A 20,213-nucleotide genomic window follows, 5' to 3' on the forward strand; every position below is an offset into this window, starting at 1 on the left:
TCCTCACCTGCCCATGAAATGGGTCAGTTTCATAACAAACTAGTAGGTGCACGAACAGATAAGTAGAATGAAAATAAAACAGGACATTTATAAGATAAGCAATTATGATATTTAAGCAGTTAAAGCAGTTGTAGTCTATTCTAGCAAATGTAATAAGTGCAAAGAGAAGCAGTGTAAGTCTCAGTCATCTATATCTATTCATGAATATATTATTTAAGTTCTGATATTAACTGGCCTGTGGGTACGCACAGACGCGAAACGTAGAAACAGCCGAGACCAATCCGGGGGTTTATTATGTCAGGTGTTTTCATTAACCCGGATGGCTGACTGGGTCCGCTCCTAAGGGGACGGTCAGTGACCAAGAGAGTAAATCCCCAAAGGCATTCGTGGCCCAAGGATGCATCCAACTTCTGCAGAAGTGCCTGGGAATTACCACCTAGGATAATTTATGGTAATCCCAATTCCCCTAACTCCGATGACTGGGGAAAACCGAGTCTTTTGCTCGTGGGGTGGTTGTTAACAACCTGTTCATCGGAGTCTTTGTACCATCCATCCTCTCCCTTGATGAACCGTGAAGATCAGATGGGTACGACGGGGGTTTCTTAACCGCCGCCCCATCCTATATGCTCTGGTCCATTAGACCCACTCGAGCATCTTGCCTGTGAAGGCGAAATAGTCACCATTTTATGTGATCTCAGCATTTTGCTAATTACACTCATCGAGGTTGCCACAACCTCATCATCCCACCATCGTAACCCACATGGGATGTACTTGTCCAAAAGTACGATCGTACCTTCCTAGAGGTACAACTACTATGAGAGGGCAACATAAAATGTTCTATGATACTTTTGGTTCATGCATGTATTGCCTTATGAGCAAATGGGCCTGTGGAGGCTGGTATTATCTCATTGATATCAATAAAGAGTTGCTTAATCACTTCGAGGTACTCAATGACCCCCAGTACTATTTGTATCATACCTGTCTTCAGTTCTAATGATAGTAATTTGTGGGTTTCTCGATAGATAACCCATCACAAAGTTTTGTAAAAATCTGTATTATACTTGGCATACTCGAATACTAAGAAACAAGAAGTCTCATACAAGATTCATCAGGCAATAACCAATAATGCATCTATAGTAACTTATAACAGTGAGCAAGGCGGAAATACAATAATAAGATCTTTCTAGCAAGGAGTCTACTCGTAGAGCTCACAATAAGCATGTAATTTCAAAACAAATACGGGAGCGGAAACACCATACAGACACTCACCAGTTAAGAAATTCTACGAGTAAGAATGCATGTCAAATAAACTATTCTATCACAGAATCCTTATAATTTATTTCATTCACACAAACCCTTCGTGCGACTTTCCTCTACCTCGGGATGTCTTGCAGCTGCGTGCGTCTACGCGTGTAGATGATACGAGGCTCGGGCCGCGGAGCCAGAGCGAGGGTCCGATGCGAGGTCTGCAACAGTGCTATGTTAATAATAATGCGGAGCAAAAGAAGGACAATCCTGTCTATAGGAAAAAGAGAGGCAGCAGAGGTGTGCCCCTGCTGGCCGAAAACAGACACGCGGTGGGGGAACAAGCCCCTGCCTAAACATAGCGCAGCGGCAGGGGGTCACCCCTGCCGACGGCCACCAAGTGGCAGGGGCTGAGCCCCTGCCAACGGCACACAGTGGCAGGGGCTGAGCCCCTGCCGACAGCAATGGATGGCAGGGGGCCAGCCCCTGACGGAAGCATAAGGATGGCAGGGGGCCAGCCCCTGCCGGGAGCAAGAAGGGGCAGGGGCTGAGCCCCTGCCGACAGCACTGGACGGCAGGGGGGGCCAGCCCCTGCCGAAAACACAGGTCGGCAGGGCCAACCCCTGCCGACAGCACGAAGTGGCAGGGGCTGAGCCCCTGCCGACAGCACAGGATGGCAGGGGGCCAGCCCCTGCCGGAGGCACAGGTCGGCAAGGGGCCACCCCTGCCTACAGCACGAGGTGGCAGGGGCTGAGCCCCTGCCGACAACACAGGACGGCAGGGGGGGGGGGCAGCCCCTGCCGAAAGCCACAAGGTGGCAGCAAAAACAAAAAAGGGGGGGGGGGGTTGCCGCAGGGGCCACCGGACCCCTGCCGGCACTCCGACGATCCCTAGCGAGAGGCCGGGACCACAGGGGCTGCGTAAGCCACCTATCGGCCCCGATGGCACAGGGAGGCGGTGGGAGGCCGCGACTGTGAGCCGTCGGCCGGCCTCCCGGCGAGGTGACAGGAAGGGCGGTGAGGAAGAGAAGAGGGAGGAGAAGAGAAGAGGGAGGAGCATACCTGGGAGTGGGGGCCGGCGTCGGCGGCGGGCGCAGCAGGGAAGGAGACCGGCGTGGGGGAGGAAGCTCGAGAGGGCTGCGAGAGGGAGGCGAGACTCCCCTCGCCCTCCGACCTCTCTCTTAAAGGCGAAGGGGGGCACCGGAAGGGGAAACCCCTGGTGGGTTTCCCAAATCCTCCCGCAAGAGAAGGGGGAGAAGGGGGGGGGGAGTGCGGCGCTCGGGACCCTGCGTCGGGTTACGCAAAACCCTAAAAAATAAAAGGGGCCCGGGTCGGGTCCGGACCCGACCCGGCCCGGGTCCAAACAGTTTTTTTTTTTTTTTTAAATGGGATTTTACACCTTCACCCATCATATCAAAAGGAGGTTACTCTTATTATGTTATTTTTGTTGATGATTTTACTAGATACGCATGAATTTATTTTCTAAATTATAAATCCGATGTGTTCTCCTTTTCTAAGGAATTTCATATAATGGTTAAAAATCAATTTCTTAGCAACCTATCTTTTCTTAGATCGGATTCGGGAGGAGAGTACATGTCAAATAATTTTCAAAGCTACTTGAAACAAAATGGAATTTGTGATCAAAGGTCTTGTCATGAAATTTTGCAATAAAATAGGTTAGCGGAAAAAAAAACATAGACATATAATAGAAACCACTAGGACTCTTTTAATTTCAAGGGACATTCGAATTTTTTTTTGGGCCAAAGCCATTCTAACCTCAACATACTTAATAAATAGAACTCCTTCGTCTTCATTACAAAATGTTTCTTCATTTGAAAAACTTTTTAGAATGACCATTGATTTTAAAAGACTAAGAATCTTTGGTTGTAAGTGTTATGTTCTTACTCATAAAAATGATAAACTATCCCCAAAAGCCATTGAATGTGTTTTCTTGGGCTATGGAGAAAATAAAAAAGGATATCGATGTTTTGATTCAATAAATAACAAACTCTATGTTTCAAAAGATGTCACCTTTTTTTAAAATGAAAACAGGTTTGATAGCAAAGAACCTAAAGAAGAAATTGATTACACATTTCTATTTGATCTATTACCAAGACATGATGAGTCTAACTCTATTGAGGTGTTTGATTCTTTTGACAATGACTCTAGTATTGAGCATCCGATTGTTGATGACAACATGAAAATTTGAATGAAAATGTATCAAATGATACACATGTGTATACTAGACGGGATGAAGGTAATCACCCATGTGCCCTTTGACAAGTTTTCTCAAAACATACCTTTAGAAGAATTCCCCTTTAGAAGAATTCCAACTCAGGAGATCAAATCGAACCTTTAGTGCTCCAAGTAGATTTGTATCATATGACTCATTTTCCCTAAACTTTAGAGCATATTTAATAACTCTTCATTCTTATTATGAACCATCTCATTATAATGACGCCAAACAATATCCTCATTAGAAATGAAGCAATGAAATTTGAACTTAATGCTCTTAAAAAGGCCAACACATGAGAAATAATTGATCCTCCATTAGGCAAGAAACCTATAGGATGTAGATGAGTGTTTAAAGTCAAAACCAAAAGTGACGGATCATTAAAGAGATATAAAGCAAGGTTAGTTACTCAAAGGTATGATCAAGAATATGAAATAGATTATGAGGAAACCTTTGCTCCTGTAGCAAGAATGACTAGTGCTCGAGCTCTCATTGCCATTGCCTCTATTAAGAAATAGTTTATTTTTCAATTAGATGTTAAAAATGCCTTTTTAAATGCAGAACTTGGTGAGGAAGTTTACATGGAACTTCCTCCAGGGGTCAATTTAAATGAAAAAATTTTAAAACTTAAAAGGCCTTGTATGGTCTTAAAAAGCTCCTAAAGTTTTGTATGATAAATTTAGTAATGTTTTGATTAATTTAGGATTTATCTCTTGTTATACTGAGACTACTCTCTTTGACAAGAAAACATGTACTACAATTATGATTCTTCTTCTATATGTTGATAATATGATCATCACAGAAAATGACAAAGAAGGTGTCATTGAAATTAAATCAATTTTAAAGAAAACTTTTGATATGCCTGACTTGGGTTTTTTGAGATACTTCTTAGGAATTGAGGTTGCTTACTCCCCTAGATGATATATTCTCTCTCAAATGAAATTAACTATTGGCATATGTGCTAGGTTAGGAGTTTCATATAAAAAGACGGTGGAGACCCTAGAAGTCATAAATGCTAAATTAAGACTAGAAGATGGTGTATTGCTTGAAGATCCTATTCCATATCGTCAATTAACTGGATCTCACTTACCTCTCCATCACCCGACCTGATATCGCTCATGTTGTTCATGCAGCAAGTCAGTTCCAACATGCCCCTACCACAATGTACATGGCAGCATGTGCGATACATTAAAAACACCATTTCAAAATGACTTTTTTTATCTTCATCATTTTTAAATTTAACTGCTTATACTGATGCTGATTGGGGTGGTAACTCAAATCATAGAATCTCAACTACTAGTTTTTGTATTTTTTTAAAAGTTTCGTTGATTTCTTAGAGGTATAAGAAATAACAAAAATATCATTATCCTCAATTGAAGCCGAATAGCGTGCAATGGTTACAACGACAATAGAGCTTGTGTGGCGTGAAAGTTTTCTCAGTGATATGGGAATCATCATCTCAACACCATCGAAGGTGTGCTATAACAATAAGAGTGCAATTTATATTGCAAGCAATCACACTTTCCATGATCGCACCAAACATATTGAGATGGATTGTCACTATGTTCGTGATGAATATTTCAAATGAACTATTACGTTGCCGTATGTCACATTGGAGTATCAGCTGACTGATTTCATCACCAAAGTTCTTCCTGTGCCTTTCTTTTTCTTTTTCCTTAGCAAACTTTCGGTCATTTCCCCTTAAAGTTTGAGGAGTGTTAATATATATATATATATATATACATATTCATATATATAAATCTGTATTATAACAGTTTGCCCAATAGAAGTATTTTTGTCTTTTTACATGTAATAATAGTTGTTTATTAGAAACAACTATTTTCTTCTTTATCTTTTTTTTTTATTTAGCCTTTTTTAGCATTGGGCCCCACTCCATAGAGTCGTTGGGGCCCCAACGGTCATAAATATGACTGGTGGGAGCTCCCCCAATGACTCTACGAAGGGGAGCTCCCAATGGCCTCCCTTCTCTACTTGTATATAAATAGGGAAGTGATCCCCCCCCCCCCCCCCCTATGTTGTTTATTCCTTTTCCCATCATTCTCAATAATATTTCTTTTTAACTTGTGATATTTTCCCTTTTGTTTATGCACTTGTGTGCTTGTCTTTTTTCTTTGTAATTGTCCATTCTTGGACTTATATGTGCTTTTGCACTTGGTTTTTGTAATTCCGCATACTTCATTACATCTACTTCTACTAAAAGCTTTTGTAAGCTTGTGCACGTCACATTTGTTTCCCAATGGAGGCCTTTTTCCCTGCAAAGCTTCCGGCATAGGGTAACATGCTTTGATCCTCTCAACAGTAGAATTAGCTAGCATTGTTGATTTATAATAATTTTCTTGTCTCTAAATGTGGGGTTCTCTGGTCTTATTTTGGTAAGAGTTTTGCTAAAATTGATGCTACTGATTTAGATTTAGTTTGTGCTTGCAATAACCTTTGTTTTTCTTAAATTGCACTCTTTGAACATTAGTCATTACATCTTTGGACTTATTTTTCCACTTGACATAACCTTTTACTTGATGATATTGTATCCTATGTAGTTATCTGGTTCAATTGCCTTAGCCAGACGCGGGGACTGTACCTTCACAACTAAGGCCAAAGTTGCACAGGCTGAAGGTGCTGCAGGATTGCTTGTGATGAATGACAAAGAAGGTATACTTCTGATCTTTTCACGGTTGACTTTTACTGAACTTGGCTCTCAAGTCTCAACCATTGCTTTTTTTTCTTTAGCTGTATTGATGTTGGTTTTTCTCATTGTACCTTTATTCTTCCTTATACTGGTCTTTGTCATTTAAGATTTTGCTTTATGATTATTGTTTCTGCTGTTTTGCAGATCTATATAAAATGGTGTGCACTAAAAATGTTACTTCCCTTAACATTACCATCCCTGTTGTAATGATTCCTAAATCAGCAGGGGATGTGCTCCAACGCTCTTTGGTTGCTGGGCAGAAGGGTCAGTTTGTTTTTCATATTTTTATTTACATACAAGTGTGTAAGATTGTACATTCAACTCTTAATTCCTCATGATATTGAAGTTTTCTTGTACAGTAGAGGGCATTTTCATTGTCAACATATATACCTGAACTTTCATACTCCTGGTGTGTAAGATGATTGCCATGATTAATTTTTCTCATGAAAGTCATTGATTTCTCTAGAGGTGTTTTGCATTCCAAATGCTACTGAATTCTTCTTTGGATCTGTTCTACCACATGGGTACATAGTATGACACGGGTACAACTGGTCTGTTTCAAAAGCGAGCAGGTGCACATGTACATACATACATATGTTTATTTATTTGTTATCTATATTTATATGTAATATGTATGTATCTGTAAAAACCTACAGAAATTTCTTTTATTCATTTCAGACCCGAGTCGGATTCGGATCCGACCCGGATCTGAAAACCCGTTAGGGTTATATCGCCCGACGCAAGGGCGGCCGAGTTTTTTTAACGAAGGAGGGCCGCAGGGGCTTGCCGCTCCCCCCCTCGACCGGATAAGGTAAACCCTTGAGGATTTCCCCGATTATCGCCCCCGAACTCTTTAAGAGCATCGCAGGAGGGGAGGGTGGGCTCTCAGCATCGCGCTTCTCTCCTCCTCTTCTTCGCTCTTCTCGCGCCGACGCCCCCTTCTCGCACCGATGATGATCAAGATTAACAAAGAATCAACCATTATGAGCGCAATTACATGCCTAAATGGGGTTTGATAGACAGATTTATCATGGGGTTTGTGTATAAGCACCATGTAAATGTTTCTTGAAACCCTGAGCTTTGGATAATGATCTGATCATGTTAGTCGATCCTTGTGTGCATTACGATAATTGTGCAAACAATTATTTTTTTTGTGAAAATTCATGCGGTTTCAGCATAATCGGTTGATCTGTTGGAGGGTCAAATCCAGCTGACCCAGTCGGCTGGACTGGTTGACCGGCCCAGTCGGCTGGATTGAATTGACTAGTTAGTTGGTAGGCTGTTGGGTCCGAGATTGATAAGCTCGACCCACTTCTCTGGGAAATGCAGAAACTTACACTTTTGATAGGTGGAGATGCAAAATGTTATCTTGGTACTGCATCGTCCTGATTATGTAATCATTAATGTGATCATGGATCGGTTGTTGATATTTTTGTGAGCATATATGCTTGATGAGAATGTGTAATGTATGTGTACACTCACACACTCAAAAGAGGTATGCATTGGTGAATACACGTATGTGATGTAGGTAACACACATAACAAGGATGCATATGATTGAGAAATGACATGCTTATGATTGGGTTTATATTTGCATGAGTACACATGCATTTGACACTTTAGCTTAGTGTTATGAATAAAACACTACTTTGGTGTTATTATGTGATGCACCGATGGCCTAAGTGGACTATTATCGGTCTGAAGAGTCGTGGGTTTGTTTTCTTTTCACATATGTTTTTGACGGCATCACTTAAACCACATAAGTTGGTATGACACACTACTACACTGTTCTAGTTGTCCTCACGGGCTGGAGTCCCGTAAGGGTCCCCGCAATGGAGGATGCGGGTGTTCATTTTACTTTTGCATATGGTGTTGCAAACTTAAAGAATTGACTTTAATATAAGAAATAAGAACAATGTAATATATGTTCTGAGGTCTTTCATATGGAGAATGGAGATATTAGAGATCCGGTCTTGGGAGACTGTGAGGATACAAAACTCTTTGTGCTGCAATTTTGTCCCCTGAACCCGATATTGAGGTTTCTTCTCCTGGCTACGGTTTAGGGAGAATCCGCCACTTTACCTGGGGGTGGTGTGTATGACACAAATGTTGTTTTTGGTACCAAGGAAGTGACACATGTAGACGTGGGGTGTCTCTTGTGTCATCGACATTAGATGTGGAGGTCTAATGTTCCGAAAGTGATTCGGTCGAGGGCTAAATTTGGAACCCAGAAATAAACTACAAATTATGTGCTAAGCTACCTTGGGAACCTAACTTAACCTCGGGGCTTGTACCCATTTGGTGTATCCGCAGACAATAGTAATTAAAAAGAGGAACCTAAAGTTGTATGCATTTAATAGGGCATGCATATGGAAATGAAAAAAAGAACTTAAAGGTAAGATAATAAAATGATTCATGCATCGAAAAAAAATCATGCATTTTCCTGTCTGCACTAGATCATGCATAATTAAATTGTTCTCTAAATCATGATATGATGGTGGGTGTATGTAATTTACTTCCTAAAAGCATGTTGAAAGATTTGGTTACTTAATGTTTGCTATATGCGACTGCTTTACTGTTCTCTACTGGTAAGTATATGAAACCTGTCGCATGTATGATTTCTTAGATACCGCAAACTGTTATATCTGCACTCACTCAAATTATTATACGAGATCTTATCCATGTTCTTTGTCTCACCTGGTCTCTTTAGAAGTAGTTTTACTCAGAATTTCGGTTCTGACACCCTACTTTGTTGGTTTTTCACAGGAAATGGTGAGCAGTGAGGTTGGACTGACTACTGGGAATGGATGAGAGTCATACTTGGATCTTGACAGTTTCAGCAGGGGACATAGTGACTCTTTCTTTTGTTTAAGTTCTTCTTGCTTTTTCAGTTGTTGATTTATTTTCAGTCGAATAAAACATTGTATCTGAAATTTACTCTTATTCATAAATAAAAAGATTGTTTTGGTTCTTATGGATGATGGTTGTAAGTTCGTTTGTGGTCTTTGGCTATCCAGTCAGAATTGGAACTGTGAGGACCCCGGGTCTCTGGGAAGTTTTCCGCACTGTTTAAAAAAACATATTCTGCATTTTCAAAAGGTATGAGTTTGGGTCGTTACACTATCACCTTATTTCGGTAGAGGGAATATAATCACTGGTGATATATAAACTCACCCCATCACTCACATTGGTAGTGCACACATTCCTATGCCATCTTCTTCTTTGTCTTTGTCTAATGTTGTCCTTGCTCCAAATATTAAAAAGAATATTATTTCAGTTTCTAAACTTGTTGACGATACAAATTCTTCTGTCGAATTCACTCCCTCCTTTGTGTATGTCAAGGATCTTCAAATGAAGAGGACGTTCGCTAAGGGAGAGCGCCAAGAAAACATGTATGTCTTCAAGGAGCCTCCTGCCAGTCATTCATCGTCTTCATTGGAGTTAGCCTTGGAGCCAAGTCATCCTTCATCTTCTTGGTCATCAGTTCATAGTTCTTGTCTTCAGTTAGATGTTGATAATTTTATGGCATGGTCGGTTGGGTCATTGTAGTCGTGTTTTTATTGAAAAGCTTGTGTCACAGAGTCTTATTCCATTGTCCAGTTTGTCTACTGATTTGAATGTCAAGAAGTGTCCAAGTTGTGAACTTTGTAAAAGGCATGTGCTTCCTTTCAATGTTCTGAATAAAAGGGCTTCTGAACCTTTTGAGCTTATATATTCTGATGTATGAGGACCAACTCCCATTGATTCTTTATATGGTTCTCGCTATTATGTCTTGTTTATTGATTCCTACTCTTGATATACTTGGATTTACTTCATGAGGCATAAATCACAAGTGTTCCAAATGCAATGATTCAAACACAATTCTCGTCTAAAGTTAAGCGCTTCCAATGTGATGGTGAAGGGAATATTCTTCAGATGACTTCATTGCTTTTCTATGAGTTAATGGAATAACTCGACAAGTTTCCTGTCCTTGCACTCCTCAGCAGAATGGAGTTGTCGAACATAAACATTGACATATTGTTGAAACAGTCATGAGCATGATGCATGATAGTAATGTGCCCATATCATTATGGACAAAAGCTTTTCATACAACAATTCATATAATAAATCGTTTACCCATGTTACTCTTGGAGTTCAAATCTCCATATTACACTTTGTTTGGGCGTAATCCTGATTACAATGAACTACGGGTGTTTGGAAGTATATGTTATGTCCATATTGATGCTTCAGGAATAAATTTCATGACAAAGCTGTTCAGTGCAAATTTGTTGGATATGCAGATGAGTATAAGGGGTTTAGGTGTTATGATCCTGCAGCCCGGCGAATCAAAATCTTTAGAAATGTTGTGTTTGATGAGAAACATTTTGGTACGTCTACAGAACCTTCATAGTTAGTTGAAGTGTATGATCCATGGATGAGTGTTGAATTATTCGTAGAGAATACTCATGGAAATCTGATCAACAATTCATTATCATGTCCTTTTGATGATATAAAAGATTTGCAATCTAATGCAGAGGGAAAGGATGACGCAATGCCTCGTCGATTTTCAGGATTTATATACACTCGGCGAGAAGGGAGTAGGAGTTCTAAAAGTGTTGATAATAGGAGTCAGGAACAACAACAGAATAGGAGATCTGGGAGGACACGACATCCTATAGATAGATGGGTAAACTACAAAAACTTCTCTTTGGATTTTCAACTTTTCATGACTCAAACTGCAAAGCAAGATGAGTCCGTTTTCTTTGAGCAAGCATCTCAATCCCAAAAATGGATAGAGGCAATGAATGAAGAAATGGATGCCCTGCGTGAATGTCAAACTTGGGAAATTGTTCCTAGGCCTCAAGGAAAGAATGTAGTAGGCTCCAAGTGGGTTTATAAAATAAAATATAAACCCAATGAGAGCATTGAGCGTTATAAGGCGAGACTTGTCGCCCGAGGATTTACACAACAGTTTGGTGAGGACTACGATGAAACCTTCAGTCCTGTGGTTAAAATAGGCACTATTCGAGTAGTAATATCTTTGGTTGTAGAACATGGGTGAAAATTAAGTCAAATGGATGTTAAAAACGCATTCCTTCATGGTGATCTAAAGGAAGAAGTATACATGGAACAACCTCGTGGATATGCAGAAAGAGATCCTCGGCTATGGGTTTGTAAATTGCGGAAATCTCTCTATGGTCTCAAACAGGCCTAAAGATCGTGGTTTGACAGTTTTTCTCTCAAAATTCAAGAATGTTGATTTCGCAGGTGTGCCCTAGATTACTCCCTCTTTATTTTCAAAAGTGAAAAATAATCACTTTATTGCTCATATATGTTGATGATATCGTCATCACTGGGAGTTCAGAGAAACATATAGAGGAAGTGAAGACTCTTCTAATGAAATTCTTTAAAATGAAGGATCTTGGATACCTTCAATACTTTCTTGGGGTAGAGGTTGACAGGCAGACGGACTCTCTTATTCTGCTGCAACAGAAATACACTCTTGATTTGTTGAACAAAACGGGTATGACAGATTGTAAACCTGTTGGGACTCCTAGTGTTTTAAATTAGCGATTAAGTGCAGATGATGGAGAGTTATGTACTGATCCCACTAGATACCGAAGTATTGTTGGGGGCTTTACAGTATCTTACATTTACTAGGCCTGATATTGTTTATGCTGTTAATCAGGTCTCTCAGTTCATGCATGATCCAAGAGAGACTCATATGGATGCAGTTAAAAGGATATTATGTTATCTGAAGGGAACAGTGGGAGATGATCTTGTCTATCGTAAGAATGAGGGAGGTAGGACCGAGCATAAGATTATTACTTATACAGATGCATATTGAGCGGGAGACCCTGATGAGAGGAGGTCTACATTTGGTTACCCCATATTCATTGGGCAAAATCTTGTGCCATGGAGTAGTCGTAAATAGAAAGCTGTAGCACGATCTAGCACGGAAGCTGAGTATCGATCTATGGCAGCCGGTACTGCCGAAGTGACTTGGATTAGACATCTGCTTGAGGTTCTTGGAGAAAAGGTCAAGGATTCAATGTTAATGGTGGATAATCAAAGTGCCATTAACATTGCTTTTAATCCTATTCATCACAGTCGCACCAAACATATTGAGATAGACCGACATTTTATTAGACAAAAGGTGGAGACTAAGGAAATCCAACCATTGTATGTTTGTACAGAAGAACAAGTTGTAGATCTTCTCACTAAAGGATTAACGAAACATCAGTTTTGGTTTCTCAAGAGCAAGTTGTTCATGGTCCAGGACCATGTACAACTTGAGGGAGGGTGATAAAGGGTCGTGCATTGAGTATGGGAACGTTTGGGTCCAGATCCAAACGTTTGATGGATCCAAACTGCTCACTTATGTTGTTTTCAGCATGTGCTATATTCTTTTCACTAATCAGTGGCACTTTGTAATATTCACATATTGTAAATCATGTTATAAAGTAATCTTATTAGGGTTGATAGGTTAACGTGTGCAGCCTCCTCCCTTTTCCTGCAAGTCTCTCTCTCTCTCTCTTCTCTTATTTTTCTGCAGAATAGGGCTGTGGTGGAAATCTTTCAGGGGGGGGTTGTGGGTGTGGGTGTGGGGAGGCACCCAGCTCTGGCCCCTCCTGAAGTATCAGGACTCATATTGGTAACTAGAAATTTTGAAGTACTTGTGTTACATAGTTTTGTAAACCTGATATCTATTTGTAAACCTGATATCTATTTCTTTTCTTTGTCTGTGATACGTAACTGCCTCCCCTGTTTAGATGGATTGTCGGTGGAAACCTGATGATGGCTGTTGTCTATAACTTGAAACAATTGTTAAGTATTCCTCTTTGAAAAGCCCAAGTCAAATCTTAAAACTCAGGATTGAACAAATGGAATCACAAGATATCAGTTCTACTGACCATATTCGGTATACCTTTTTCTTGGGAGTTTTAGAATTTGGATCTCCAGGTATATATATATATATATATATTTCATATCTTTTTATTACACTATTTAGAATTGTGATATTGAATATGTTTCTTGTTTTTGATTGAAAATTTTGATTACTTGTCATCTTTGTGCATCATTTTGCATTAATGTTGTCTAAGTTGCACCAGTTTTTTGACTTTCTTAATTACAAGATCATGTGATACCAACTTGTTTGTACAGATCAAATGGCATTTTGAATTTGTGGTTAGCTAGTACATGGGTCATAATGCTCTTTCTCTGAACTGATCACACCTTGATTTCTGGCCGAATCTTAAGGCACATCTCCTCACTTTAAGACTCCAAGTAATTGATCCACTTAGTTTGGTAATTTGGCCTTTACAGTGAATTTGTTAAGGATGATGTCTAAGAGTATATTTTTATGTTGTCCCCTAATCCTTGGTTTGGATCTAGTAGAATGCAATGGAGATTTGGTTCTGCTTGGATTTTAGTTCGCTCGAACATGTGGTATGAAATGACTAGCTTCATATTTCAATATTGATGCAACCTGATTCATGAATTAGCGTGCAACATGAATAAGCAACATTAGCAATAGTGTTCTACTCTTTCAAGGCTATACACTGCAGTCACTGGGAGTGTGGGCTTTTTCCAGGCTGTGAATTTTGCATAGGATCAACGGGGAAATACATAGGGAGCGGAAATGTGGTTTACAGAGTAGGAGAGTCTGATGACTGTAATCTGCAAATGTGCGTTAATGACTCAGATTTCATTTGAAACCATTATTTGCTATCTTGTTTGCATTTTATTTTACTTTTATTTAAAAAAATGACCTAGGCCAAGCCTGGTGCCACATACTGGATCTTATTTTAACCCCATCTACTATTTGTAAGAGGATCTGAACTCTTGCAATCTGTGTATCATGTTCATGCCCGTCCGTCCTCATTTCACAACTGGAGGTGGGAACACCAGATTGGATAGCTCATTGATATCAGGTTCCCTGCCTAGGATGAGCTGGGTTTGTGTCAGTTTTGGCTTAAACCCTGCCAGACAGTTTATGCGACAGGGTTTGTGCTATTCAAAAGTGAAACGAGCCACACTTGTATCAAGTCCAAGAAATAAGTAAAAAAAAAAGAATCCTGTCTTTCCAGTGCCTACTTCAAGCTTATTGGATCAGGCTTTGGCCAAGACCCTTCTTGATTTCGTAGCCTAAGGTTCCTGGGTGAGCCATGTGTTAGTAACTTAATATTTGTGACCAGACTGAAAAAGATCCAGGCAGGAATCCAGCCAACAACTCTTCATGCTGGGCCCTCTCAGGCTGGGTCTCCAAGTCCCAAAGGCTTGATTGGCCAGACCATTTCTGGTTCATGCTTGGCTGGGCCAGCCTGATTGTTAAAATATGTGTACTCGTACACATATATGTTGAAATATAATCCTTAAATGTACATATATATATTTATATATATATATATATAAAGATACGTATACATATATATGTATACGTATCTCTATTTATATATATATATATATAAATATATATATTTTATCTTCTTAAAATACCCTCAAGGGTATTCTTGTAATTTGTCATTTTACGCATATTCCAATTGGAATATGCATTGTAATTTTTCCCTTAATTTTCTGTTTTTTATTTTCTTAATTTTCGTATTTTGTACCACATTGGGGGCCTCCCAATAGAGACGTTGGGAGCCCCCAACGGTCACAAATGTGACCGTTGGGGGCTCTCCAACGTCTCCCTTGGGAGCCCCCAAGGTGGTCCCTTTTATGCTTATAAATAGGGGCTTGCCCCTTTGTATTCTTTAAGATTTGTAGGAGCTCTTGCTCCATTGTAAGGGGTTTTTTACCCTCTTCTTTCTCTTCTTCAATAATATTCAACTTATGACTTTATGTCATATTTTTGCCCCTTGTGTGGGTTTATGTGTTAGCACATTATGTGCTTGTGTTGTTCCCCTTAATGGGTTTATTCGCACTTCATGTGCATGTGTATGGGTTCATTATTGAACCTAATGTATTCAAAGCCACTTTCTAACATGGTATCAGAGCCCGGTTACGATGGGGTTGTCTCTTGGCGCAACAGAAAGCGTGGTGCTCAAGAAATTGTGAAGTATTCGTTGTTCCTCTCCTTTTTTAGAAGTTTTCGATATGTATATCTTTTCTTAACATATTATGCATTATGAAACTATTTTTCTTGCACATTTAGTGTTTTTGATAGTTGAATCATTTCCTTTCACATTTCGCGTGTTCGTATATTTTAAAATATCTACTTTTAAATTTGGTAAATTTGTTTATTGTTCAAATATATAATTCTTGGTTATATAGTTATCGATTTCTCATCACATATAATAGTAATTTATGTTTTGCAAAATTGTTTTTCAATTATGTGAGATTTATGATTTTTCATAAGAATTTCGTGATTAACCTATAAGTTAACTTTTTAAATACGATTTCTTGCTAGATTAATGATCTTTGTTTAAAAACTCTTTAATCTCATATAAAGTCTAATTTGTTTTGAGTTCCTCTCTTGTTTATGGATTTTTAGTGCATTTTTTTGAAAATCTTGATATAATTCTTGTATAAGAATCTCTCACATCTAAATCCTTGTTATGAATCCTAAGTAGTTCTCGTTAATGATAACTATTTATAAGAACTCCTAAAGATGTTTCAATGATTTTGGTTTATTTAAAGGTTTTTTGAAAAATTGTTTGTGATAAATAGGTTGTTCGAACCGTTGTAAAAGATTTTTTAAAAGAATTTCTCACACTATATAGAATGCATAGTGTATCTATTACATCTTTTTGGTATAAAAGATTTCATTAAATTTATTGATGCAACTTTACAAACTTGTTGGTTTGTATTTTTCACATAAGATTTCAAAACCTCTTGATTGTATCTCTAAGGATGCCTACATTGGCCATAATGTGGTCTTCTTTTAAATTGCATTTATCAAGCATAAAATTGCATAATTGAAGCTTGAGAGTCTCAAGCATTTGCATCTTTTATGAAATACATGCATTATTGCATGTTTGATATTATTACGCTTTTTGCGTATTCTTTGTTCAAGTGGTGTGAGAGTGCCTTCGTGCACATCTTTTCTAAAAGTATTTGTACTCATATACGTATTGTCTCTTCGTAGACATTTTTACATTGTGGAGCTTTTGTGCACATTTCTTTTGGTGAAAGTGTAATGAATTTAGATATTGATTCTTTTGTTGAATCATTATAAAACATTGTAAGTGCTTATAGCACTTTGTACGTTTCCGCATATCTCAATCAAAGAATATTAAAACTTGTTGTATGGGATTTAATCCCAATTCTATAAAATTTCAAGTATTTTTGAATATCTTTTCTTGGGTATTGTGTTAAAGCTCTCCTTGCGAACCATTACAGTTCTTGTGATTTCTTTGTTAAAAGCTTGATTTTCTTCTCTTGATTATCCCAAGATGATTTCTTTATGTCATTATGTTCTTTGAAAAAGTTTTTTTTATGGTACTTATCTTATCCATCACAAGTTATATGATGCATCAATTCTTTTATGGCCCTATTGTTATATTAGAGATATTTGAGGTGAGTTATGGGCACCTTGGGACTCTAGAATGATTTGGTATATGAGTATGACACTCGTTTGATGTTGGCCATTGATCTTATAGATGCTCTTATTTATATATAAATGTGATGGATATATGATGTTTGAAACCTTAAAATGTTTTAAGGTATATTAAAATCAAGGTTTTTGGGATTATTGCCCAACCTTTTATTGTTTATGAATCTTATGAATGCATTTGCACATTTGTGTTTTGTGCTTTTGTGCACAAGTGTTCTTGGTGTGTGTATATTCACACATTTATTCCAAAATATTGTTGTTATGGGTATTTTTTTGAAGAATATTGTTCTATTGATTTAAGGTTTTATATATATGTTTGTCATTACAAAGTTTTATTACCTCAAAAGTCTTCTCCTTTTATAACTCTTATCTAAGTGTCATCATATGTAGACAAGAATTTTATTACACCTTTGTGTGTTGGTAGCTCTTTGTTGGCTTTGTTTCTCTTGGTCTAGTAGCTAAACACACTTGTCTTGAGTGTTATCATATGTAGATAAGGCACGTTGATTCACACCATGGTGTGTGATCTTTAGTCCATGTTGGCATTTGTGTCCTTGTTCTAGTCGCTGAGATGTATGCCCATGGTTGGCTTCTTTCACTCAATTCAAGTGCCATTTTATGTAGACAAGACATGTATTGTGTTTTAGCCCATGGTTGGCTTGATACTCTTGTTCTAGTAGCTGAACATACTTGTTTTTTAGTGTCTTTTTACGTAGACAATAGATGCTTTTGGTCCATGTTGGCATGTATTCTCTTGTTCTTGTCGTTGATGCACTCATTTCAAGTATTATTATATGTAGACAAGAGGTATTTTTATACACCTTAGTGTGTGTCATTTGGCCTTTAATGGCATTATATTTATATTCTTGATATAGTAGCTTATACACTTGATTTACGGGTTTTGGAGGACTAATGAGGTAGTTGCTTGTAGTAGATAAACTACTTTTGAAAATTTCTTGTGTTTTTTTTAGATACAAGTGAATCATATCTATGATATGTTTTTAAATCAAATTGATATTTTAGCATTTAATCTATATATTAAGTGCTTACAGTTTTTTCAGCGACTTTTGTATTTGATATGCAAAATGAGTCTTTTGTCTCAAATGATATTCATTTTTTGAATCTTGGGTGAATGTTTTAATATACTTAGTCAAATCATGCTTCTTATTTATGACATTTGTTTGACATAGATCTTCTCCCTAAAGATGTGAAAATCTCTATTATGCGTTTTAAATATATCTTTACAAAGCCCCTCTTATTGAAGATCATATTCGTCATGCCTTTGGACATTTGTATCCGTGTTCTTTTAAACACATTTTAAACTCTTTTGTTCTTTTTGACTAAAGTATGTTTGGAGCATGTTCATTAATGATTTCTTTAAGTGTTAATTCATTTTATGATAGTATATGCATATGCTCATTATGGCCTTTTAGGCCCTCATTCAATAAAGCATATGTAGCTTATGCCTCTTCGTAGGCTTATTGTGGTGTCCCTTAGTGAACCATTTTGTTTTTCCCCATTATGGGGTTGTGTTTGTCCAATGTTGGACCTTATGAATGCATTATGCATTCTTGCAATTCGTTTCCGCTCACTCTTTAATATGATATTTGGTTTTTGAAACTTTGGTTTTCTAAATTTTCTTTTCGTACTAAAGTAGTTATCCTATTATGCATAAATTTTGGACCTTGTTGGGAATGTTCCATTTGAGTAAAATGCAAAGATATTTTTTACTTGTTCTTTGTTGTTATTCCACAGGATTTTGGAGATAGGACAAAGAGGAGTACTCTGGATGGTTCGGGAAATGTGTTCACCGTTAGAAGACAATTGGAGGAAGGCTTTTTCAAGTTTCAATTGCATTCTTGCCGAAGCCTCTTGGAGTCTTGCCCTTATTGTTCAATCTTTTCGTTTCCCCGCAAAGATTGAGGGGGGGTGTTAAAATATGTGTACTCGTACACATATATGTTGAAATATAATCCTTAAATGTACATATATATATATTTATATATATAAAGATACGTATACATATATATATGTATACATATCTCTATTTATATATATATATAAATATACATATTGTATCTTCTTAAAATACCCTCAAGGGTATTCTTGTAATTTGTCATTTTACGCATATTCCAATTGGAATATGCATTGTAATTTTTCCCTTAATTTTCTGTTTTTTATTTTCTTAATTTTCATATTTCGTACCACATTGGGGGCCTCCCAATAGAGATGTTGGGAGCCCCCAACGGTCACAAATGTGACCGTTGGGGGCTCTCCAACGTCTCCCTTGGGAGCCCCCAAGGTGGTCCCTTTTATGCTTATAAATAGGGGCTTGCCCCTTTGTATTCTTTAAGATTTGTAGGAGCTCTTGCTCCATTGTAAGGGGTTTTTTACCCTCTTCTTCCTCTTCTTCAATAATATTCAACTTATGACTTTATGTCATATTTTTGCCCCTTGTGTGGGTTTATGTGTTAGCACATTATGTGCTTGTGTTGTTCCCTTTAATGGGTTTATTCGCACTTCATGTGCATGTGTATGGGTTCATTATTGAACCTAATGTATTCAAAGCCACTTTCTAACACTGATGCCCATCCCTTTTTCTAAATTGTTCATGCTGGCATGCCATTTTCAGTAGATAGATCTATTTGTGGTTTCACTTGGTTTACTTTTGAGTTTTTCTTTTTTCAAAAGTCAGTTCCATCTGTATTTGATCAATTTATTTTTGTATTGGGAACGTATAGATACTAGCATTTGTTTGTTCTGTAACTCACACCTATCGTGAGTAGCAGATTGATTGATTTGGCATGTTTGTATCATAGCTGCAGCCTAACATGGATCTTATGCTTGTCACTGCAGTGGAAATTTTACTGTATTCTCCAAATAGACCAGTGGTTGACTTCTCAGAGATTTTCTTGTGGGTGATGGCTGTTGGTACCATTGTCTGTGCTTCTCTTTGGCCTGAATTTATTGCATGTGAACAAACTGATGAGCGTTATAATCAACTCACCAAGAAGGTACACTTCAAGATTAGCACTGCTGTTTGTTCTAGTTCTAGACATTTACTTTTACAATACTTTTTTCCGATTTCTACCATATTGATTCACTTGTCATCTGACATCTAATTTTTGTTTGCACTCATGGATTGACCTAGACCCTAGAGTAATTTATACCTCAAATTTTGTCTTCTTGCTTTATGTCGAGAACTAAAGGATACTGCTTTTTTGCTTTTCAGTGAGGAGTAAATTTTATGCAAGTGCATACAGGTTCCTAGAATTTTTTGGATGGATTAGAATCTTAGATGCACTACTAAATCATTTATCATGTCCTCACTCTATGCAACATTCTAGTTCTCGCATTATTGTTCATAAATGAGGGTGATAGCTGGCTTGTACCAAATGTTTGGGCTACCCTTCTTCAGTAACATACAGACTAGCAGATTTTTTTTTGAATTTTGGGCACAAGGGTTACTTAAACAATTCAAGATCTGTTTTCA

General features: G+C 38.0%; 1 protein-coding gene across 2 annotated transcripts in view; it reads left to right on the top strand.

Annotated features, from left to right (window-relative positions):
• LOC149842984 (signal peptide peptidase-like 2) overlaps window positions 1-20,213 on the top strand; it is a 142,189-nt gene that overhangs the window by 35,303 nt on the left and 86,673 nt on the right. For both annotated transcript variants that reach the window (XM_089999531.1, XM_089999532.1), the window contains 3 exons: window positions 6,036-6,147; window positions 6,329-6,448; window positions 19,577-19,734. In XM_089999531.1, the coding sequence (XP_089855657.1) occupies window positions 6,036-6,147; window positions 6,329-6,448; window positions 19,577-19,734 (390 nt within the window). The remainder of the gene's footprint in view (window positions 1-6,035; window positions 6,148-6,328; window positions 6,449-19,576; window positions 19,735-20,213) is intronic.

The sequence above is a fragment of the Nuphar pumila genome, chromosome 3, assembly GCF_984573655.1.
Source record: "Nuphar pumila chromosome 3, dmNupPumi1.hap1.1, whole genome shotgun sequence".
Lineage (NCBI taxonomy): Eukaryota > Viridiplantae > Streptophyta > Magnoliopsida > Nymphaeales > Nymphaeaceae > Nuphar > Nuphar pumila.